The 25,392-nt window shown below is 41.7% G+C and overlaps 1 protein-coding gene across 3 annotated transcripts in view; it reads right to left on the reverse strand.

Moving 5' to 3' along the window:
• The window catches only part of IGF1R (insulin like growth factor 1 receptor), a 175,824-nt gene that overhangs the window by 35,186 nt on the left and 115,246 nt on the right, over window positions 1-25,392 (reverse strand). For all 3 annotated transcript variants that reach the window (XM_038185039.2, XM_027466223.3, XM_072043315.1), the window contains exons 3-8: window positions 13,544-13,856; window positions 10,971-11,116; window positions 9,033-9,177; window positions 3,334-3,548; window positions 1,329-1,455; window positions 18-256 (exon numbers count right to left, since the gene is read on the reverse strand). In XM_038185039.2, coding sequence (XP_038040967.1) covers window positions 18-256; window positions 1,329-1,455; window positions 3,334-3,548; window positions 9,033-9,177; window positions 10,971-11,116; window positions 13,544-13,856 — 1,185 coding nt within the window. The remainder of the gene's footprint in view (window positions 1-17; window positions 257-1,328; window positions 1,456-3,333; window positions 3,549-9,032; window positions 9,178-10,970; window positions 11,117-13,543; window positions 13,857-25,392) is intronic.

Raw genomic sequence — 25,392 nt, forward strand, 5'->3', positions numbered from 1 at the left:
AGAGGCCAGGAACTTACCTGCAGCATTGGTTCGTATATAAACAATTTCACTTTTTGCTCCATGAATATGATGGTTTTCCATCATTGTGAGGGTAACAGCCTTGACATAAATGGCATACTGAGTCCAAGGTTTCAATCCCTGTAGTAAAATTCCAGGGTTGTTCTCTTTGTTTGGTGGCAGGTCAACATCAACCATGTTCCAGCTATTGGAGCCACATGCATCTTGACCATCGTACTCCGTTACATTTTTAAATGGCCTGAAATATTCAAGTAAAAAAAATGTACAAAATATTTACTTGCTCCTAAAACTGTCATGCATTTACGAGAGCACCTCGCTTCTACACTGCTCAGTGAAACAAATAAAGCTTACTTGTTTTCAACAGCAGAATACAACAAAATAAAACTTGCTTTTATTTCCAAGCATTATAAAACTCAAAGTTCAGCTTTAGCTGCAGGTCTTATCTTTAGTCACTAGCAATAAGGCAAGGTCCTGCACAGAAATACTAATCCAGGATGTCTTTTGTTATCAGAAACAAACAGTGAAAAACTTCAGACATATTTAGACTTCACCTAAGCATATATGAAACAGAAGCGACTTAAAATACTTACTGACAGTTACTTAACAAGTTCTGCTTCTGTGTCTCACAGTCTTGCTCTGTATGTCATTATAACTGTTTTGAACCTACCTTTCAAACCCTCCAAACTACTTGTACAATTACTGGACTCATTCGTATTTTGTAGCTACTTTAAATCTGAGATCATACAAGGATATGCAGAAGCAGATAAACCTCCCAAGAAATTATGCTTTCTCCAGCAACTGTGCCACTTCATTATCAAGAGGTATTAATGCAGAAAACTACTGAGGTTGGATAACCTAAATAACCCTAAACCCAAAGTAAGGCAAGTCATCAAGGTAATACCACTGATTTGTGACACCCTGTTAGTACTATGACTCGAGAAGTAAAAGATCTCATTAGCTATAACAACATGACTTACAGAGAGCTCCAAAGTAGTGCCCTGAGAATACCCAAGCCATCCATCTCAGTTTTTCAAATTTGAAACTACCACATGGATTTGGAACCCATTTGTAGTCATCAGTCAAAACAATCCTTGTTTTAACTGGGGCGTTTGCTCCATCAAGAAAAGCATTCGAATGAAAGCAGGACTTGAAAATGAAATTTGTAAACAGGATGGAATCAATAAACTGCATGAAATAGGAACTACCTGAACAACTTAGCTAACTAACTGCTCTCAGCAAAACAGCAGTCAGAATAAAATTGTCTACCATCCCTTTACTGTCTCCATTAGTCTCTGAAAATATCTACTCACGCTTCTTTGTAGTAAACAGTGAAGCTAATGAGATCTCTGTAATCCGGAGGCCGATACCGTTCCCACGTTAGTTTAATCCGATTCTTCAGTGTAGTGTTGGAAACAAAACGCAGAATGTGGCTTTCGCCTGCAAGACAGAAGGACATCACAGGGCAGAGTTAGCAGTGCATCACCTAATAGTTTTTGCTCTTTCTTACATGTCACTTTTAGCTAATTAGCCTTTCCGGTAATGCCTATGATACCACAATATGCCAACTATTATTCCTGAGCTTTTCATACTCATTTCATACTCATTCAATATATATTTGAGTGCTTAAGGGTAAGCACTGTCCTCAGCAATCATTATAGTGTATGTTAGAGCTATCTGTTTATTACTTTTTTCTTTCCGAATAACATTTTCTTTTAATGCATCATCATAAAACTCCTGAAAACTACTTCAGGCTTTCCCTGGGTGAGAAATGGAAGTCCTGTTTATTCACAGGACTGGTTTAGTAGCCCTAAATTGATCAGCCAACTCCAATGTACAGGCAGTACCTGGCCACTCCATTCTCACTTTCCAAGACCATTTTTGATGATTACAATCTGTTTTTCTGGAGAATGGACAAGATAGAAAGGATAAAGGAGTTGACATTCCTATTCATTGCAGGCTGGACCAAGAACTCCAAAACTCACTTCATATACTGCACAGCCATTTGATGGCAGCAGCTTCCAGCTACTCTACTGAACAGAGCTGAATGAAAGCTGCCAGCTTGGAAACGAACAGCTTCCTACTACCAACTCACTGAGTTTTCCAATCCAAAACAAAATAGCATTTTAAAAATTTAATTCTTGGATGAAAAAATAGTGTTCTAAGTGTCAACTGTGAGTTTCTAATGTTCCATAGACGCCTCTGAAAAAATAAAGGACGTTTCACCCTCATGTACACTGGCACTATTGGTGCTATCTTTTCAAAGGCAGTTTAGCTTTTGTTGATTCTTTTCCCCTTTTCAGAGTCAGAAAGCTTTCTGTAATGTTTTTTTTTTTAAAAAAACAGGCAGCGGCTGGCACTAGCCTCAGTGGTAGTAAGGACTGGCTGTGTGTCTGTAACTCCTCCAGGACTGCAAGCCTTTACTCTATTGAATGTGCAAAGAATGGAGTGTGCTTACAACAAGGATCTATGCCATCTGCATTTCTGCATCATGCCTAAAGAGACATTCAGCAGAGTACGTGTCCTAGTTTTGTAAACACCATCCAGAACAAGGGGACTTGACTTATACGCAAGATACATTTTAATTTACTCAGCTCCAAGAACACCACAAATAGACCAAAGAAAAATGCACTGTCAGTTCTAAGAGTCTGAGGTCCAATTTGTAAGTGTTCTGTCTTCTTAATTCCTACATGAGAGACTGCTTTTAAATGTGTTGGTTACACCTGGACACCTGATGTGAAGACCACCAAAGTCTACAGAAGACTTTCAAATAATTTTGGCTACTGCAGAATCCAAAATTAAATGGAGAGACACTGAAGTTTAAGCATACTGTAGAACACTACAAACAATTCTCAAATAAAAAGCAAATAATTTGAAAATACAGCACAGAAAACTGAGTTTACAGCAAGCATTTCTAACAACATGATGCAATATTTGACCAGAGCTGAAAAGAAGCTTCAATGTAATGTAAATGGTTTATTTTGGAGTCTGTGGAGTTGTTATTTCAGCAGCCTCCTTAATATCAAGAAAGAATAGGTATCTGAGCAAGGAAAATACCAACAATGATGTAAATCTGCAAAGGAAACAGAAAAAAACATGTTCTTCATTGGCTATATCAAAAACAAGATTTTATTTCTCATATCCCAAGTATGTTCCTATTGTTATAGGATGCTGCTGTCACCAAAAAAAAAAAAAAGTGATTCTGAAAGTCGTTTTCTTCAAACATTTGTTACAGAAAGCCCACTGTAGTGTCTAACCTCTACATGTTGTAACCATCAGCAACATGGCCATGTGGTGTGGGTGGCTGTTTGAACTTACAAGAGGCTCTCTCCCCATTGTTCCTTGGATTTATATCTCCTTTGCTCTGTCGCCCTTTGGTTCCTGAAACTTCCTCCATACGGTAGATCTCAGAAACACACAGTTTAGGATTAAATGCAAAGTACATTTTCCCCTCCTTGATCGTCAAGTTATGATGGTTCCAGTCCCACAGCTGCTGAAGATTGTGGTTATCAAGCACATAAAAAGAATAATTCCTAGAAGGAAGTTTTTGAAGGAAAAATATTAGTTTTAATTCATAGCCAATTCCCACCAAGAATACCTTAATAAAAGCAAACTTTAAAAGACTTTATTTCCTCTCATTACTTTAAATTGCTATTCAGCAGAGTAAATGTTTTCTTCTCTCCCATGGAGCAAGATTTCTCTGAACGCTCACTTTGGTCAGAGGGCAGGGAAATGACTTCCACAGGACTCCAAAGCTGACACCACACCGTGTAAATCCCATTCCAACATGTGTTTTAATAATGAATAAATATGGAAGCCGCTACAAAGAATATAAATTCACTTCCCCTGGACAGCAGATCTCTACAATAGATTTTCCATTTTGTGGCAAATGGGAAGCAGTAACTGCGTATACCTTATGGGAGGAAAAGCATGCTGCAGTCCTGATGACAAAATAGTGAACACAGCTGTCTTGCTTATGTTTACAAAAGCAACTGTAAGAGTTTGCATAGCGAGGCTTCCTTGCCTCTGTGTCTTAGTTTACCTTTTGGCCCAATAAAGATTTCCTACGTTGTGCCAAGTACAGTTGCGCCTATACATCAAAACCTGACAGTGAACAGTTGCATGGACTGCACAGTGCAGGAGCCACACTTCAAAGTACAGAACTAACAACACAGGCGGCAGCAGCATGTGCTGAGCCCGCTCCCTAGACACAGCTGTAGAAGAATCTGAACATGCTTTACTTCCACAGACATTAAATGCAAAGTTACGTGTGTTAATCGTATCATACAGGAATTCCTGGTGCCACTTCACTGTGCTGAATGCAAAAACAAACAAACAAAAAAAAAAAACAGGTACAGTAAAAACAAGAGAAGAGACTCTACATCAGCAGTAAGACAACACCTGCAAAAACACATTTTCAGATAGCAGGACCAGGAATGCACAATCAGGAAATGAGTTAAAGGTTTGCGTAGCTGATGAACCTATATCAAAACAACCTATCACGGCAGTGTTTGTTATTCTGTTGGAAGTCCTACCAACACAATTTATAAACACAAAATCCATTACTAGTAAAATAAATACTTGCAATCCGTGTAAGCCATTTTGCACTGGTAAGTCCGTATCAACACACTTATAGTGCGTAGTTAAAACTACACTTTCTGTGCATCATTTTAACTAGAGAGTTACAGTCAGGGTAACATGGCAGACAAACCATGGGGTTCATAAGAAGCTGACTACTCATTTATTGTTTTCCTTCCACTGTTCCAAATAAAATCCAGCATTAATTCCTTCCTCGTACAACCTGACATGAAAACTGCATTCTGGTTGCTATTTACACGCAACACAGTTTTTGCACAGTTGCAGTTTTCTTGTAACATACCAAAACGCTCAGTGTGTTTTCAGAACATGAGAAGGAAGAGGTTTATCCTATTTCCAAGTGTCCCCTAAATATCCATGACATGATTACTAATAAAGTTGATACACCTGGTACCACTGCAGTCAGAAGCTGAGAAGAATGTGCTCCAGTGACTAACGCAGTTGAAAAGGGAGCACATAGATATAGGTGTTAAATGCATCTTGCCAGGAGAGAACGATGATGCTACACCGCATGTGGGATTCAACAGATAGCACCAAAAAGCGTGTTTATTTCAGACACCTATTACTTTGTTACAGATGACTAAAATCCCTGCAGCTCTTTGTGTGCTGCTGAAAAGATGACACTTCACTATAATTAGCGTGTGATTAAGCGATGGCAACTAAGCTTTTCAGCAAAGACCCAAAAAGCTGGACTTGGATTTAATGCAATAAACAGAGGTGTGGCTCCACGACTACAGAAACCATCTTAAATATTTAATAACAGCCTAGCTTGTCTCCTGCTCACAACTGTGGCAATTATGCTTTAGACACTAGAGATAATTCCTGTATTAAAGCAATGTGGCTAAGCTTTCAAGAGAGGCGAATAAACAGGGCAAATCGAGCACACGCTGGTGCTTCACACAACTGCACACTGAGTGGGCCATGGCCTGGAATTTCTGTGGATCATACTTTTAAAGCTTTACAGCATTTAAAGCACAAGTTTGAGCAACAGTCAGGGAAGGCAAACAAGTCCTAAGAGCTCCTATATACACTGAAAGTATAAATTAGGGGAAGTTATTCTGGCACCAATCAAAGCACCAGGGAAACCACACTTGGAATGCTACACCCAGTGCCAGTCACAGGAGATGTGCAATGCTGCGTGGCTCGAAAGGTGGAACAGAGGGCAACTGGAGTGCACTTAGGGCTTAGGTTATAAATAAAGTTATAAATAAAGATTATATCAGACTTTGGCTCCAGCAGCTGTGGAAAAAAATAGGGATGCCAAGGAAGATAGGATGGAAAGAATAGAAGATTCAGTGTAGGAAAACAAAGCACTGCCAGTCAAACCCTAGAGACTGTACCTATGTGAATGACTGGAGAGCATGGCCTGAAGGACAGGCTAAACCTCCGAACAGAAGTAGGAAGCACAGCTGTTTGCAGGCTGTGCCACAAAAAAGCCTCAAGGCAACCTGCACACCCACAGGAGAGCATTCCCACAACAGGACATGTATTCCCAATTGCAGAGCACCCACAGCTACTTAATTATTGACTGCATACATTAAAAACCTGCTCCACGCTCCGTATCTGCACGCAATGCTCCATCTGTCCACATGCACGCATCGTAAAGCAATGATGCGGAACACTACATCCACCCCAAAAGGAGAGAGGGGTAGTAAGTGTTAAAACAAGCTTTTACTCACCCTTTATCCCCCTCCACAGCTTGCATTAATGACACAAAAAGTTCCTGAAAGGGGTACCGAACATACAAGTTGGCTGCTAAAAAAAAAAGTGGCAGTGTGTGATCTGTGAAGGCAAGGGACTTGCACCAAAAAGGGAAAAAGAACCGGCAGAGGACTAGTAACTGCAGTGGATGAGCTGGCTACAGAAAACCAGGTTTACAGCAGACAGAGCCTGACAGGCCTGGAACAAGACAAGCAACCTGTGGGACATCCAGAAGAGAAGCTGTCCATTTCTGTGCTACAATGAAGAGAGAGAAGGAAATCCCACTGCAGAGCTGGAACATCAACCAGTGTAAGACATGCAAAAAGGAAAATGCTGATCACTTTACACACACAAAACACTGCCTAAGCAGCTGCCTGTGAACTTGGGACATGTTCCATACCTGTGGCACAGTGCGACCCATGAAGGGCTGATGAGAACAGAGCCAATGTGTATACAATAGCACGGCAGGGAACAGTCATGCCTTGGCAATCATCTCCTTACTTGTTCCTGAAGCCCAACAATTGCTTGTTTTCCAGGTACCCAGCCTGGAGACACTGGGAGACGTGCTGTCCATGTGCCATCTACTCGCAGGGCAGCTGACATCGGAGATGGCAACGAGCACACAGCACCTTGGCAGAGCACAGAACTGCCAGGCAGAGCGAGCACCAGACCAGGAATCCAAATCCTACAGTGGACACCGAGACCCTTCCAGCACATCTCCGTTTCAGCTTCCCAATCTGTAAAGGGGAATTCTTTCCTTGCAGTGGGAGCACATTCACTACTGATGCGTTGTTCCAAAGAGGTAATGAATACCCTGGAAACAACTGAAGAAATTAAATTCCCTCTAAGCTTCTCATGTTCTGTGACAAACAAGGCAGGCACCAGTAACTGAATAAGGAAGAAATACTGAAGCAGTGTTTTTTTCAGTCCTGTTCAATAAAAAAGTGATGGTGCAGCGGGGGACAGTCATGTAATGAACAACTACAGTAATGGTTCTTAATTTAACCTCTTTCTCACCCCCCAAGGCAACACTGGCATAAACAACTATTGTTCAAGCAGACCAGTACTTCCTAGGTTAAGATCCATTCCCTGCTGTTCATGGCTATGCCAAAGTTCTTGTTCAAGCTCACTTCCTTCTTGCCAGGTATCTACTTTCATCTAAACATTTTTGGAAATGTTATTTAGGTTGTGGTAATGCCTAAATTATGCTAGGCATCTTCCACAGAAAGCGAAAGAGGCATGTAACTGCAGTCATTTCCAAGCACGGGCAAAATTTAGCTCAGGTAATCCCACTCAGCCCCATTTTCCTCTTCAAAGCTGCACCACTTCCTTTTCTGTTTGGGAATCAGATTTAAAAACCTGCCACTTCTCTTCCTATCAGCTCTGCTTGCCAACATACAAGGTACCAGAAACATAATTACTACTTAAAACCCAAAGCTGAACTCAAATTTAAGGAGCGCAAGAGAGAGAGAGAGCGAGAGGTACAGAAGAAAAGACAAACGTGTAATTGGAGTATCTGTTAGAGCACACCACATCGTAAGTGGGCTGAATGAGCCTTGTGCTCAGCAGTGACAAGCCTCTAGGATTTGCAATTAGAAACAAGCTTTTCCATAGAGCCAATGTTCTTACTGAAAAAGACAGTGTGCTTTTCAAGTGCAGGATGAAGAGCTGCCCTTTAACTTGCTCTGTCAGATGGTGGAATTTGAAGAATTCAAGGCTGACCAAAGACTAGCCTGAGAGAAAGAGGGAGGTTGCGATGAATCCCTCATGCTGTAACTTTATCCTGTCGGGGCAGATAAATCAGACACAAGCAACCTTTCCCATGACCTTCCCACCACCTTTTCCTATACGGTTTCCCAAAATTCTTCATTTAATAGCACTCTCATTACTGACAGAGACTTACTTCTCCCACAGAATACCATTTTAAGCTTGGGTTGCTACTTGATTCTCGTACTTGAGAACGAGCGAGGCAGTTTGTTGCAGGAACATCAGCACACCTCAGTGCCGCAAGTTCTGAGGAGATAAAAACTGTTGTCTCTGCTACCAACTACCATCATGGGAAAACAGGAGTTATATAGAATGTGAAGTACCAGAAGTATCACACATTATATATACATTACAGCAGCAAAATAACCCACAGCGACCATTTCAGGGGATCAACTTTACTCTTCCTGAACAAGCTATTTTCTGCTTGATAGATAATTAATTTCATATTAGTATTTTAAGGAATTGCAAACAACTGCAACTTGCAAACTATTTCATACTAGTCTGGTCGCTTTCAATTGCACACCCTGGTTAGTGAAGTTCAGATTTCTTTTCGGCTGACATTCTCCATAAAACTCTGCTAAAAGCCAACCGTAACAAATTGTGAAGAAATTCAATTGTTTCTGAAGCTGCTCCTTTCTCAATGAAATAGAGCAAAAAAGAAAAAAAGGAAACTCTTGATCAATGTGAAGAATCTCCCTAGGAAAAGTGCTTGCTAAAGTGAAAAGCAACAGCAAAGTTATCATGAAAATACTCCTAATACGCTCAATTTAATATGCTGGCTTGGATAGTAATCCAAACAAGCAAAGGCTGTGCAATGGTGTTCACTGGGAGAAAAACACTGCTTATTAGTGGAAGAGAAGATTCTATAAATGGTACATGAATGTTCGTTAGGAGAATTAGTCTGTGGTTTTCTGCTGAAGTAAAATTACATCTACAAATATCTGAATACTTACCCGTCCACTTGTTCCTCTCCCAGAATATACCGCAGGTTCTTCAAGAAAGACAGGGAGACTAATGCATGGGAATGGCGAATCTTCACGTACCCTGTTACTGTCTCAATCAGGCCCATAAAATTCTCCAGTTCTGAAGCGATGTTATCTATATTAAGAAAAACGTAGCTTTATTATTCCAGAGCTCATAGCTTTTATCAGCATTCTACTTAACTATCAGTTCAGTAAAATATGTTCAAAAGCAACAAATGCAAACGAGTAGTAGTATTGCTCCTACAGTAGCAGTTATCTGCGCAGACAGACTGTTGAAAGGCCAAAAGAAAGACAGAGCAACGCTGGAAAACCACTCTTACCTTTTGCATACCAGGATACCTGTTTTTTCCCATGGATACTGTGCTCTAAAGCCAGCACCAAGTATTGAGCCTATGTTCTGGCAGGGCATAAAAGACCCTGGTATAAATGTGTACATCCATACGACTGGAATTGCTCTTCAGCTTCAGAGCAAGACTAGGACAGAAAGCTCCAATGGAAAATGGAGAGTAAGACTGAAGATAAAGACCTAGAGGTACGCTACTGGTCTCCAGGGCGGCATAAAGCACTTATTTCAATGACCTAGAAAGCTTTGGCTACAAAACTGGGAACTCTATGAAACAAACACAAAACCATGAGGATGTCCTCATGCCACAGAACATTTTCCATGCAGCATACTGAAGGTGATTGTCTCTAATAAGTTGTTAAAACCTCTTCAGAGCAAGCTCCACTCTGCAGTAGTGCCTTCTCCCTCGGACCTGTACTGTCCTTTCCTAGGTCTGCAACACCGCATCCTTCACCAAGTTCAAGGTCTGTAGTCCTTGCCTGCTGTTATCATGCTGCTGAGTTATGCTGCAGTTGTAAGGGGATGTTTTTAAGAAGCACTCAGGATGGGAGATGCTGCTGTGGGGTAAGTCTGCTATCATGAATTGAGGTCTTACCACATCACTGGGAAGTACAAATACCAATGGCTGGTTCCTACACCAAATGGGCTGGGACAAAGTAGATGCTCTTCAACGCTCTTAGATAATACTTAAATAACTCTCCCACTTTGCTCCACCTAACTTGAAAATCTCTCATAGTGAAGAATTCACTAGCATCAGTGGGACCATGAGTGAAATAATCCACGCACTGCTGTTTCTAAACCACAGTTTTTATTCAGCAAGAGGAAGGGAATCATGCGTATCTGAGTCTTTCAACCATATTCATGAAACCAAAAAGCACCTTCCATAGGGAGATACGTTTCCAACAAAAACTAACAATGTTTTTCACATTTTTTGCGTTGGTTTGGTTTTTCTTTTCATTTGTTTTTAAAACTCATCAACTGTCAACACTTCCCTGGCTGATGAATCACCTGACAAATGGAATCTGAACTTGTTCAGGACATGCAGCCCAGATGGCCAGCTCACCAACAACAACCATCCAGAGGCGCCGTGCTAGGCTCCATACAAGTTTTCAGAGCCGTTGATTACATGTTTTAGCAAGACACCACACCTTGCTTTACAAACTAAGGCTATTCCCTGTCTCACAGGGCCATGCCCTACTTGCAGAGAACTTTTGTTTACTTACCCAGCTGCAAGGCTTTTCCACTTTTCCACCTTCTCAGGCCTTTATTATTCCTTGGGGACTATTGCTCATCTCCCTGCCTAATCCCAGCTCTCTGCCTTTCCAAAAATAATAATAATAATTAAAAAAATGCCAGCTTTCCCTACTTCATAGTTGGTAGTCGAATACCTATTCCATTAGCATGTTGGAGAATGGTGCTATAATAGGCCAAACCAAACAGGAGCACTGCTATGGGATGGAAACCAAAGAGTTCAGAGTTTTTAATGTTCCTATCATTATGCTGACAAAAGGAAAATATTAAAAGCAGCCTTATCAGAGGTTCATAAAGACAGGGCAATCACTTACTTCCACGACGGATGTTAATCAGCAAATTCCCCTTGAGAATTGTGCATCCCTGCAACATTTGTGCTGATGTGACAGAGTCAATGGTCTTCGTTTTCCCGTCCTCACAAATTTTGGGGCATGGCCCTTCACAGGGACTGCAGAACATACTGTTAGGAAAGAAAAGGAGACTGAAAATAAGTACATGCAGCTCTGAGTCCTCAGACAGTTTTAAATTCCGTTTTGAAAAACAGTTCCATCTGAAGTTTAAGAAAATACTTTAAACTAGAATGAAAGTTACTGTACTTCTGCAGAGGCCTGCAGATAAATGTAATACGCCTGGGGGACTCCAGAGAGGCTGGAACATTATACCTCCTGTTTACAGTGAAGTAGACTCGTACCTGCTGTCTGCCAGTTCTAAAAGGCTTTGTTATCCTTCTGAGCAAAAGGCACTTCAGGTTAAAAACAAACAAACAAACAAACAAACAAAAACCACTGCCACTGCATTTACTCCAATTACAACGAGAAAGGCCACCCTTCGAATTCACCCAGACAGCACTGAGTGCTAGTGAAGTCTGGTGCTAATTCTGGCTCTACCTCCAAAACCAGGCCAGCTAAGAACCAGAGATATGCAAGTACTGTTACAGATTTTAGGAAATTTTCTGCCTTTGTGCCCTTAACTCAGTGTATCAATGATCCAAGATCAGTGCTAGTGAATTCCATGCTCCTGGCTGTTGTAACTTGGAAAAGACAACTGCAGGAGCATACGGTCCTGAGTGACGTGGAGAAAGCGAGCAGCCGGTTAGTCACTATTTCTCATAACATAAGAGGTATTAAAGCTGCAAGTTTAAACAAACAAAGGGATGCATCTTCATGCGAGGCAAAACTAATTTGTGTAACTCACTGCAACAAGAATTGGGAGAGGCAGACGAGAAGCCTAAACAGATCGAAAATGGATTACACAGATTAAAAGAGAATAGGTCCACCAATGACTAGAAAACATGAAGACAGGTACTGCCCCCAACTCAAAGAAATCCGACTGCCAGGCTTACTTGTGCCACTTCTTTTATTCACAGACATTTATAAGCACTTCTTAAAGACCAAATTCAAGGAGCAAGAATTCGGGCTAGTCTAGGCTTTGGCTAGAACAGCTTTTTAAAGGCTGTTACACTGTTGGCACACTCTTCTCAAAGTTAAACACTTCATGTGTGGACAAAATTTGCCCTCTGATCACTCCTTCTGGTAAATGTCTTTCCTGATTCAAGCTTGTTTTTATCTTACAAATCAAAGTGCTAGAATAAATATTTCATTATCACTTATTCTATATTATTGCTTTAGACAGAAAAAATGAAAGAAAAAAACAAACCCAGCTCTGAAGTTTTTGATGCCAACACTGATGAACATGGACTCGCTATTATATTTAAAAGAAATTGAAACCACTCTCTTCTAAGGCTTAAAGAAACATGTAAATTGATAACAACAGTTTTTCATGCACAAACAATAAAAGAAAGAAGCTTCCTTGTCTTAGTAGTAAGATCCTGTTTCAAAATCCTGCACTGTAACATGCCACAAACCACTAAAAGCTGCAGACACAAGCAAGAGGCATTCAGCTACATGTACAAAGAATGCTGGAAATGCTTTCCATTTGCAACTATTTGTTAACACCACCTCTGGGGAACAAAACGCTCACTGGCCTTGGGTTACAGCTCCTTTCAATCTCTGCAGCTGAGCACAACACTGAGATAAGATAGGATGGCCGTGCACTTCAGTGTAAGCACTTCCAACAGCTGGTACTGCAACCTCAGGTAGATAACAAGTGAAAGATTTCTCAGGTGAGTATTGGGATTTGAGCAAACACGGTGTTAAGTTGCTTACATCCAAACGTAAACCAGAGACTGCCTTAGTACTTGACTGAGTGGATGAATGGCATAGACATACAGCAAGTGCAGGAATCATCACAACCACTCTCCAAAAAGCCCAACATCTCAGATCTTGAAGACATCTTTTTAGCATTGTACTGAAGCACTAAGAATTTTAGCACCTTGACTTTCCCCTTACTTATTGAGGTCTGTAACTTCCAAGGGTCAGCAGGCAGCTGAGGCTGTTTGCTTAACCACAGGTGTTAAAACACCATTGTTATCTTCTGGAAACAGTGAAAAAAAAGAGAAATAGAAATAAATATACTAAGGAACACATGTGCCTAAAATGCAAGTACAGATAAAGCAAATAATATGTGATGCAAGGTGACTCCCAGCATTTGCTCTGTATGTGATAATGATCATCTGCTGCTGGTCACCACTCCTGTCTTCCTTGGCTTGCCTTTTTTTTTTTTTTTTTACTGTCTACTTGTATTGATCTGATCTCCTCAAGTCCTTCAGAAGAATTAGTAGGAACTGACAATGCACAGGACCACACACAACTGGACAATCAGACCTTTAAATGGTGTCTAAGCAAGCCTTTACTGGGAAGCCATGCAATTCCCAATCATATCTTCTACTGAACGCAATTTGTATCACAAGGCTGCTGCAGAAAAAAAGGGGGGAAAACAAACAAACAAACAAACAAGCATGCTAACAGATTTCCAGAAGCTGCATTACCTTTGGCTCCCGTTGCGTATGAATCCAGAGGGGCACTCTGCCATGCACTCATCATTGTGAATCACAAACCTCTCATATTCACTTGTTTCGGTGGCAGGGACTTTGGAGCAAAACTCCTTAGTCACGCAGCGCCAGCCCTCAAATTTGTAGGTGTTGGGAGGGCAGGTGGGCATGCAGACTCCTTCATAGTAGTAATTGCGGCAGGCCACGCAAGCGGTGTTGTTGTCAGGCGCTGTGCAGCTCCCCAAGCACTCGGGATGGCAACACTCATTTTGGTCTGTACAGGCTCGCTTGCCACATGAGCTGGGGCACACTGCAAGACAGAAGGCAAGGTAGCGTGAGTAAGAGCTGTTAAACACAGGGAGTGGTATGAAAGAAAAGTTCTGATCTGTATAAATCTGTGCTTTCATTCCCTTGGCTCTGGAGCAGCTCTGCAAAAGAACCAATTCCTGTAAAATTAACAAACTTGTTTTTTTCCAGTTTCAGTTTCCTGAAAATATATTTTTCTACAACCAAATTTATAACATGAACCAATGCAAAAAAATATTTTTTTTGAAAGCAAGATCACCATAAAGATAATGGAAACAACCAAGTACTGTAACCCATTCCACAGACCTAATATTATGGTGTGTTTTTGTGTGTGTGTGTGTGTTGTGTTTTTTTTTAAGTGCTGACTTATTGTCTTTCTAAGCATTTATCATCTTTCCCGTTTGTACTTCAAATTGGTCTTTTACTGGCAAGAAAGCAAGCTTCCTTTAAACAACTTAATTACACTTGTACAATAAAGCATTGCTATACTGCAGCACACATGGTTAGGTTGACCCCAATGTAGCATCCCAATGTTGCTTATGTATGCAAAATGAGGTTTAATAAAGTACAGATGGTACACATCAAATACTGTGCAATCAGGGAGCTGCTATTTTCCCCTGAAGAGCGTAACAGAACTCTGCCTTATCCCCAAATTCCAGGTTCAGAGAACAAAATATGTAAGGGAGGAAAAAAATGGGGTGCAAATTTATTGAGACATTCATTTTACATGAAAGCCTTTTGGCTTGGAAGAAGCGAACAAAGAGCAGAGTCGCCACCAGACAATCTCACTATTGTTGCATCAAACGAAGTGGCAGCATTATATTTATGTAACAACAACATTTTGATTACAGCGTTGTATGGCCTTTTAGCCATCCGAGTGGTGTGCCAGAGGCTCTGTAAACAAACACAGATAGGAAATCTGGTTTGCATTAAGTGACTGTTTTCCACTTTCTAACTTCGCTAAAAAACAGTACCAATAATAACAACGTAAAACAAAATTTCAGTAGTACAACTCCAGCACGATCCAAGCAAAGCACCACAAGATACTGAAACTGAGCTATCCGAGCAAAAAGCACACAACCACTGAAGAAGTCCCTGTCCCAAAGCGAACAGGGAAGCAACAGAGCACAGCCTGCAGGGAAAGACAAGGTTTTTAAGGAAGCATAAAAATCCCACAGAAGTCCTGCACTGCAATTTCTCTTTTCTGACCCTCACAAACCTGAAAAGCAGCAAAGCAGTAGCATTTTAGAGGAAGTTTCATTAAATTCATGCAAGACACCGCTTCATCCCGCAGCTTTCTTGTACTGCCATTGCAACCCAGCTGCATGTCTGCTGCCCCCGCTGCTCCGCAGCTGCTTATTTGCTTTTTGGGGCGGAAAAGGAGAAGGGAGATGTGAGAGCAAGGGAACAGAGCAAAGAGGTGGCTGCTGTGCATCCTGCTAGCCATGCTCTGGCAGACACCAGCGCAGGCAACACAAACACTGCATGCACTGAAAGAGGCCAAACTGAGATGATTTCTGCAGAGCCAGTTATTTGTAAAACCCAGAGCAGCAATGAGGAAATTACTGCTAAATAATGCACAGCGTTAATATGCTGTTGTTTTTTTCTTCTTTAAGAAGAAAAAATTATACCTACCACATCTGACCAAAAATAAATTTACAGGTGTAAAATCTTTTACTGATGGTCACTTTCACCAGTGTAAAAGCAGGGACGCATGCCCAGCTGCCACCTCAGCCAGGCACGTTAAGGTACACAGTACTACTCCCATTGCCAACTACTAAGGGATTTAAGAGGAAAAAAAAAGCAGCGTGTCTTGCTAGCAGATGGACTGCTGTTCTGAGTGGGTGCCAGAACTCAGATTTAGTGTGGTAGCTACATTTCCAGTTCAAAGCCCTACTAAGAAAAAACACACACCCCCATGCCTCCACAAAGTTCATTACCAGATTTATGGAGAAGCTCTACATGATTTTTGTTTTCATCTGGACAGACATTTGCTAAAAACAAAGGCTGCTGCATTAAGTGTTCAGATGAATGTAGTAGGAAAAGAGCGGGTTTATTTCATTCTTGGGAAACACTTTCATATTGCTTTAATGCCTCTGCAACTCATGAATAGTCTGGTATATAAATAGGATTCCCTGCATCTCTTCATAAATCTGCTGACTGTCGTCTGCAGAAATATAAATTGAAGCAAAGAAGGATATACAAGTTCATATGAAAAAGGTAATCAGTGAACTAGATTTTCCAAACTACAGTAATATTTTAATCACAGCCATTTTAACAAGAACTCTTGAAAACATTTTAAAGATAATTTTTTAAAAGCTCAGCAACCTCATTTTTCTCTCAGTCCCGTTCTTGCTAACGTTGGCAAAGCATTCAGCCTGGAGACAATACGGGTATCCTGTTTCTTTGAAGAGCCATAACAAGAGCTTGTGTGTGTAAGATATGTTATGAACAACAAAAACTCTTATCTGCCTTAACTGCCAGCTCTCCAAGTTACCCCTGTTAAAAAGCCTTACTAAATAACAGTGGCTGGTCCTACAACCCAGCCCCATCCAGCCTTCTCCCCCACCCACGCAGATTGTGCTCCTTGGGCTGCTGCATCTGTACCCAAACATTTCAAATGCAGGTTCCAAAACACTTCTGCAAAAAACCCAACCAACTGCATTATGCTTGAATACTTGTTGACTTCAGTCTGCAAGAACATTAGAGACAAACATAAGCAAAGGGTGGGCTGACATTTCGGGATGGAATTTATAAGCTAGGTACAATAGTGCCTTGAATCGTGAAGGCTGATGACTGTACACAAGGGGGGGGGGAAATCCTTGCTGACAACCACAAGGGCAAGAAATACTGAATTGTCATCACGTGGAGCTACCGAGATAATGGAAAATTTCAGAGACCTTGGAGTGCAGCCATGGAAGAAGGAAGTCAAAGCAAGACCTCAAGAAGAGCAGACCCTTACGCAGCTTCATGATCTTACTGAAGAGATGAAGGAGGCTTGACCAGACCAGAGAGCCCAATTATTTACATTTGGGAGTGAAAATACTGAACAATCATCAGCTGTTCAAGGAATGACACAACAAGAATACCGGTAGCCACAAATCAAATTCACTGGAGCAAAAGTAACAGCAGTAGTGTCTTTGACCTTCTGTGCTTCATCTCCTCTCTGACTTCTTCACAAGGAAAGTTTTCCTTGTCAACAAAATTCAGATTTTCCAAATACTATTAAGATACTATAATCACTCATAAAAAATGCGAAATATTTCAAGATACCTGCTTACTGAGCAGCTCAGATGCAGACCTGCCACACAGAAGAGAGAGATTTAAAACTAAATGCAATGATCTTACAAACGAGCAAGAAGACTTCCAAGAGAATCTGACTCAGAGACTCATCATTCTCAATTAAAATCCCCAAGATGCTGAACCGAACTTGCAAACACGAAGCAAGCTTGAGAAACCCTCACATACAATTCTCCAAAAGCAAGAAACAAATCATCTCTTTGTATTTACGGCAGTTCCTTTTGGAACACTCCAACACTAAGGAGGTGGTAGTAAGTTTTTCTGACATTTAATATCTCAGCGCCGTTTGAAGCGTGCACAGAGCTCGAGCCCTCTGAAAGGACTCCGTGGTGACATCACGGCTATTGTACAGTTTGGACAGACAAAGTGCTCTTATCTCCAAGACGCCATGACTTCAGCAGCGCTGAAACAGAAAAATCAGGTGAACAAACAATCAGTCACAGGGAAGGAGAGTGCAGCCAGAAGAGGAAGACTTCTGGCAGGCCGAGGCATCCGCCTCTGCCAAGGATGGCACCGGGCCAGTCACATGCGGGCAAGCAGAAGGTTGCCAAGTGTGGGATAAATATTTTTTTAAAAAAAGATTCTTTCTCTCCTTGTAAAACGATATTCAATCCTTCCTTTTTTAATGTATTTTTTTCTTCTTTTTTAGAGCATCTTTCGCATAAAATACCGTTTCTGAAAGACAAGGAGAAAAGCCTAGCTTTGAGCAGAAACCAGAGGAGGAAGGGAGCATTTTCTCCGAGCCAACTACTGAAAAAATTAGCTGTCTAAATTTATCCACAAAGACAGAAAAAACGGTCATTTTTGGAATGTTAATCCCTCTACATGACAGATTTTTAAAAATATTGCGTTTTAATGGTCTAAACTTTGGTACGGACTTTCGAACAGCTGACTTCTAATGCTCAAGCAGCCTATACAAGACCTGGCTTCTTTTGCCCAGTATACCGTAAGAATGGAGAGACCGGAGAGACATTACTCAGAAAATCCAGTTCCAGTGATTCATGGCCAGGCCTGGAATTAAATAACTACAGAATAAAGGTTACAATAAGGAAAAACATGTATGAAATACATGCAGTAACGTGTTCCGATCACAGAAATATGGGTACAAGTCATCTCCAAAGAACTGAAGAAGCCGCTTATTTTGATCACTTGTGCGAAATCTTCATACTGCTATAGAAACAGGAATTAGGGACACATTAACAATGGTGTATTTTTTCCCCCAGTTTTCCCCTTCAGTCTTAAAATTGGTATCTCATCTTTGGCAAAAATCCTGAAGGGGAAACAAAAAACAGAAAACCCACTCTACCATATCAAAAAGCTTCCTTACTTTCCTGCAGTTAAGACAGAAGATGTGGCAGATTTTGAAATTACCCAGCAGATCCCATTTAAATGTCCACTTTCAAACAGCACTGATACTATGAATTGAAAGTGATCGGTTTCTTTCCCTGTAACCTTCCAGTAGGCATACAATCATGCCCATCAGTAAAATGTTTGGTTTGGTCTACACAAACTTACACCAAGAGGCAAGACAATGGCATTAAGCTGACAGCCTGCAGGCTGTGTCGGACTTGAGATCATTTCACTAGAGCCTTGTTTCCCTGTTTACACCCTTCTTGTTACCAGCCCGTTTTTATGTGGATCTTGAAATTAGTCTGAAGTTGTTCTATGAATTATTTTCTTCCCCCATACATATCTAGTGGAAGTTCAACTACATCTGGTTGGCTTCTGCGCAAAGCTTTTTGGCCTCCTGCTCCTGGGTATTTCAGTTTGTCACAGACGCCACACACCACATCCCCAAAGTGAAAGGCCTGGTGCAATGAAGCATCCAGAACCTCAATGCAGCCATGGCTCAAAGGATTTGCCCAACCTGAAATCAGCCCACCAACAGGCCTTGGAGCCCACCACGGCCTTGGAGCATACAAAACGCTGGTGAAGAAGCTACTCTTCCATCCCCTTCCTTGGGATTTTGTGTCCAAAAACCAACAGCACACTAGAAGCCTGCATAGTACCCAGTTGGACGTGAGCTGGAAGGAGGCAGAAGAACGCAGTGGGGACAGGCGAGAAGAAGGCAGCCCAGCTCCACCCAGCACCTGGAAACTTTCAGAGGCCACCAGATGAGGCGAGGCACGAAGAAAAGAGGACATTGATTATTCACTGTAATGAAGGCTTTGCTAGAACGCATTGTTGTGGTGAAGCATTCAATGCCTGACAGTTTTGTCATTTTTTTTTCCCATCACTTTACAGTTCTCCCTCCCTTGGAACAGCTGTAGTAAACAGAACAGTTTAGGCTAGCACAGGCATCAGGAAAGCACACCCTCGAGGAACCAGAGGCCCATGGCATGGTTTGTAACCCCCTCCCAGCACAATGTATCTGCTGCTCTCCTTCCCAGCTGAAAAGAACACAACAGCCCATTAAAAACAACGGTGCAAATAATGCAAAGCACATTTCAGTTGGATACGCCGGAGTCTGAGGGCCCCCTCCCTACCTTTCTGCTATCTATCATGCATTCTTCACCCTACAAGTTGCCTCAAAACAGCTTCTAGGCTTCCCAGTTGTGATAAATAACGATGTGTGCTAAATCTGTTTTACTTAGAGCAACTAGAGGACTCAGGGACACTGCTTGGCATTGCAAAACCTACCATCCCTTCGGGTTTTCTGCAAGGGAAGCAGTCAGCCCTGTTAAAAGCTCCCGTGGCATTACAGCTACTCACACCTCACAGAAATTAGAGCAAAGGGAAATGCTGAGTGAAAACAACTACCTTAGACCACAGTAAACAGGAACCAATATGTAGTACAGTTACTCCATTTGCTCCGAAGTGCGTAATACTAGTGCCCAGGAAGGTGCAAAATAAACACGGCTTATTGACAAAAACAGGCAGCACGAATTGCATTCTCTTTCAAAACAGTTTATGTTGCCCAGCGCTACTCAGACTGGCATCATTGCAGCTGGCACTTGAGCGAAAGAGGAAAAAAAACAAGTCCATTTTGTCCTTTCCACGCCAGTATGAATTCAGTACATAAACACAACCGAGGCGTATACACAAGCAGCTATTAGGCGTCCGGGCCAGTTTTACTCTATCTTTGACACAAAGTAAGCAAATTGGTTGGGGAAAAAATTATTATCAGTGCTGCGCTGTTCTAGAAACAGAAATTTCCTCTACAAAGAGCAAAAAATCTCCCACTGAGCAAACGCAGATCAGAGCAATAACTCCAACGCCACCGGGGATGGAAGCACGGCCTGCAGGAACGCGGGGCTGCTCCCATCACCCAGCACTCGCCGCACAAACTCGCTAATGCTTCTGGAGGGACAACCAAAATCCCTGAACTCTTCCCTAGCACAGGCGTAAAGCAAAGGGCTGCCACAGTACAGCTCTGAATCAAGTTATTTTTCTTTCCAATCAAGATTACATGTAATATATTGGCAGCGATGCCTACCCCCCTACGCCCCCCGCTGTTGCTTAAAGTAAGATTTAATTTGCCTGCCTTCCAAATTCTGCAAGTGTAAGGCAATAAGTTTTACATGATTTAATTAATATACTGTAAGCAAGGAGTGCTGGTCAGCCATCTCCTGGCAAAATCCCAGCTGGAGAAGAATCCTATTCACATTCCAGATTTATTCTAAAGGAAGAAGACAGTTTGATAACATTATCACACTGGCCTAAATTATGTAGCTCTCTTAATGTTGATGGATAATGGCAGTTTATTCTTGGACAGAAAAAGTCACCGGTTCCAAAGGATTCAAATCCTGCTACGTTTCAGGAATGCCCTTCACATTTATGCATTAAGCCCATCAACAGGCTTAACCATTCTGTCATAAACAATGAAACATAATGTTAGTTTTAAAGGCAAACATAACACTCCAGTTGAAGGCTAATTATCCTGTAATTTGAAAAAAGAAAAAAAAAAAAAGAAGAAAAGAAAAAAAGGCTTCAGTAAAAACTAATGTTCATAATACAGAGACAGGTAGAATATTTAGAAATTTTTTGCTCATCTACAACTAGGATACCTGTGTTAACAATAAATAATGAAACCAGTTGCATTGGGAATGATTAGAACTCAAAGGAAAAAGAGTCCAAAAAGAATGCTTGAATCGCTTAGGGCCTGCTGGAGAGCCATTTTTTCAAGCAGTTCACGTGCTAGTGAGATGACCTAATATGAACAGGACTAAGATCTGAGAAAAGCTGAGGAATCTGAGAAAAGAGAGCTACTACAATCGAAGTGCAAAACAAGATGCAAGAATACCAATGATTCGGAAAGTTGCCCCCAAGACACCTGAGTACAGTTGTATTAAATTACAGACTGGTAAGTCTGCGAGTGCATCATCACTGCAGGTATCTGCACACTGGAAGAGAAGTCATTCTACCAAGATCACATGACTTCAAACAATATTAAAACCAATTATGTTTAAAATCATAGACAAAATATTGCCTTTGCAATTTCATGAAATACAAGAGTGTGTAGGCAAATCTGTCAGGAAATTAAGGTTATGTTCTTGAGATCCACAACAAACCAAGGGTGAGCACTTCTCTTGGTGTTAATAATCATGAAATAATTTTCATTCTAAATCTCTCCTCTATTATCAACACAGACAGAATACACAATGTGCCAGACTTTGCAAGACCCAAAGGCAGACTGGGAGATCCTGCATCAACCAGTCTCTTAATTTACCCTTAAAAGGGTAAATGTTGAGTGTCTTTTCAGACTTGATGCAAACCGCTTTCGCAGTTTGTAAGTCATCCTGAATTGTCCGTATGTGAACTTTTAACTCTGTCCTACACAGTTCAATCTCCAAAGAAAACTGCTGCAACAGTTGCCTCTCATGTTATTAACGTTTTCATCCCTACATGAAATGGCCAGAGGACCCATTCTTAAGTGTGCAAGGCAAGTGAACCACAGCTTTCACAGCAGCACCGCTGAGCCCCACTGAATTCACTCCTTGTGTTGGTATTCCACTCAAAGCTCAGTTCCCTGTTTGACGTGATAAAAATCCCACAAAACTGACATATGAACATCTTCTGAAACAAACAAACAAACAAAAACACACACAAAAAAAAAAAAACCCACACTGTCATTCTAGAGTCCACATCTTTAAGCATGACATCTACAGATCGGGATGGATGCATCCGAACACAATCCCAACACTTTGTTGTTGCCATTCCATAGTAGCTGTTTTTTGCTTTTGCAAAGGTTACTAGCCTATTGCTAGAAAAGGGCTGAGCCTGGCAGCAGTGCCTGCTTTGAGAAGTGTGGGGATGTTCCAGATCCAAGCAGATGCTGGACACTGCCATGACGTGCCCCAAGTGAACTGCAGCAGTTCTGAAACGCTAGAAATTAAAAAACACTCAAAAAAAAAAAACAACACAACTATCACCCCTCCCTTTGGGTCACTGATGGGAACAGCACACAGGTTTCCTCAGTGTTTTCTTCTAACCTAAGAGGACACGCCTCATCCAGGCTGCACTTAGTTCACTATCTTGAAAAACATCCTCTGTTATCAGTTCTTCCAACACACCTATAAAATAAACTGAACAAGGAAACTGTGCTCTACTCTGCCATCTCCCAGAAACTACAAACACACGTAAAAACACTCACAACAAAGGGTACACGAGCCACTGCTGTCCATGTAGGCGAGTACAGTTAATACTTGGATGCACGAGCTGTCCGTGCATACTTACAAGCACATGCTTTTGAGGAATTCCTGCTCGTATGACTGGAAAAAAAAATGACATTGCCTCTGACTTTCTAAATCCTTTCCTGCAGTAAGGATTTGTGATCAGATTAGGGACTACCAGACAGTTTTGTTTATTTATTTATACAAAGGACAGTCAAGGTGAGCTGTATCGCAGTATGTGACAGGGAGTCTGGGCTGCAGCAAAGCCAGCTCAGCGATGCTGCCCTGGCTGCAGTGAAGCCAGAGAAGGCACAGATATATAAATATACACATATATTTGAAAAAAAAAAAAAAAAAAAAAGGCACAATTCATGTTTTTGATACTGGCAAAAAGTGGGAAGCACGTTGCTTCCCACTATGTTTCAGCTAGAGTTTGGCACATCTGAGCTACACTTTTCCACTCTTGTACCTTTTTTTGCAGTCTCAAGTCACATTCACATGAACATATAAATACACAGATCCTTACACACTGCGTATAGCAGATACTTACATGGATGGTCTCAAAAAAGAATACTCTTTTCACACACTAAAAAAATTATACAGAGTTATTTTAAATTCAGAACTGTTTGTATATTCCTTATAAGTTTATAAAACTCTCACTGTCCTCCCATGACTAACGAAACTGGAATTGAGAGAGTAGTCTATATTTATAACTCGTCTGGTTGCTCATGCCTATGGCCCTATTTCCACTCTCCGTTACTGTACACAGAGCTATGTGAGGTATTGTGGGTTCCCAAACTTCACCGATTTCCTAACAAGGCAGGCCTGTGTCCCGGAGGAACAAACTGGGGGCTGTTTCGTTCCAGTATTGGCCGAACTCAGAGGGAGAGGCCTTGAGCTCTGTGGTTTTGGCAGCTCTTCTTGAAACTGGTATTAGAGGCCATTTCTGTGCAATTACATGCCTAACTGGCACCGGATTGTGTATCAATGCTACTGATACATCATCTGCAGCACAGACCCAGCCACAGCCCTGCCCGTGCAGCTGCGCACTTACCTTGTCGCTTTGGTTTGACTGCGAGCAAGAACACCTCACCGCTCAGCTGAGTGGGGCCCTCAACGTTACAGACACACCTCAAGCACCCGGCAAATCCACGCCACTGACATGAAGTCCAGCAGACTGCTCACTGCCCTCTCAGGAGTAGGAGGAACAAAAGTTAGAACTTGATCCAAAATCCTACAGAGACTACCCTAGGCTCAGTAACACTGGCACACTCCGAAACCCAGAGGGGCGGAGAAGAGACTGTATCAGGTACTGAAATGCAGTACAGTAAGACAAAAGGATTTCATACAAATGAAGGCTGGGTGACACTCACAACCCATAGGAATCTAATCCATATGGAAGTCTCAAGATCTATCCAAGAATCATGCGATCATGTATCATCAGCATCTTTTAACCAAAACCAGTTCACTGGTTCAGAAATCGTAGAGCGGCATGTCAGCCTTTACCATGCTAGAAGTACCTCAAAATTCACAGATTTTTAACACGTACCATGCACCTGTGGGGCACAGAAATTGTTTCTTATTTGCAGATCCATATTATGTATTAAATACATTTATATTGTATATCTGATGTAAATAAATTTTCATACATAGAATCATTGATTACTTCAAGTTTGAAGGGATGCCCAAGGATCACCGAGTCCAACTCCTGGCTCCACACAGGACCACCCAAAAATTGAACCCTGCCGGAGAACATTGGCCAAACACCTCTTAAACTCAAGCAGCCTTGGGGCCATGACCCAAATGCCTGTTCCAGGGCTTGCTGGGTGCAGAACCTTTTCCTGACCCTCCCCCGTCCCAGCTCCATGCCATCCCCTCAGGTCCTATCACTGCCCCAAAGAGCAGAGCTCAGCGCCTGCCCCTCCGCCCCCGTCGTGAGGGAGCTGCAGGCCGCCATGAGGCCTCCCCTCGGCCCGCTCTGCTGTGAGGAACACCCACTACTGACAGACAAAAGACGGAAGATAAGAGTTTTCAAATTCAAAATAGGTTCTGGTGGCTGAGTTTGGGTCCAACTCTCAAGGAGTTAGATTCATTATGGTTATTTGAGCTATAATAAACCACAAAAATCAACAAACCCACAGCTCTTTCTATTCGGCTTTGCAGTCAGAAGAGAGCTCCCAACAGTAGCCACCACACCAAGCACTAAGAGCAGGCAGGCAGGCAGACAACCTGCCCAGCACCGAAGGAGAAAGGAAGCAAAGAAATATTTATCTTTCTGTGCAATTGTTTCATGTCCTAGCCTCCACATGGAGACTGAGGTGATTTCCACAAAAACCCCAAAGTGTTGAGCAGTCAGACCATATTCAAGTTCAGGATAATTTATCTGGGAATCTACATTTTCCACACACCAAAATGTGGTAAGATCTGGACTGTGCTTAAAAAGATTAAGCCTCCATTCCTACTAACCAAAAGTATCACCAGGAAAGCAGTGGCCAGTGTGGTCAAATATGTCTAACTGAACTGTGAAAATTTTCCTCCAGCAAAATACATTTGTCCTTTGTATTTGTTCTAGCCGAGAGAGAAATCACCTAAATCATCGTATGAAGCAGAGCTAGATTTCAACAACAA

Source organism: Anas platyrhynchos, chromosome 11 (genome assembly GCF_047663525.1).
Source record: "Anas platyrhynchos isolate ZD024472 breed Pekin duck chromosome 11, IASCAAS_PekinDuck_T2T, whole genome shotgun sequence".
NCBI classification, from domain to species: domain Eukaryota; kingdom Metazoa; phylum Chordata; class Aves; order Anseriformes; family Anatidae; genus Anas; species Anas platyrhynchos.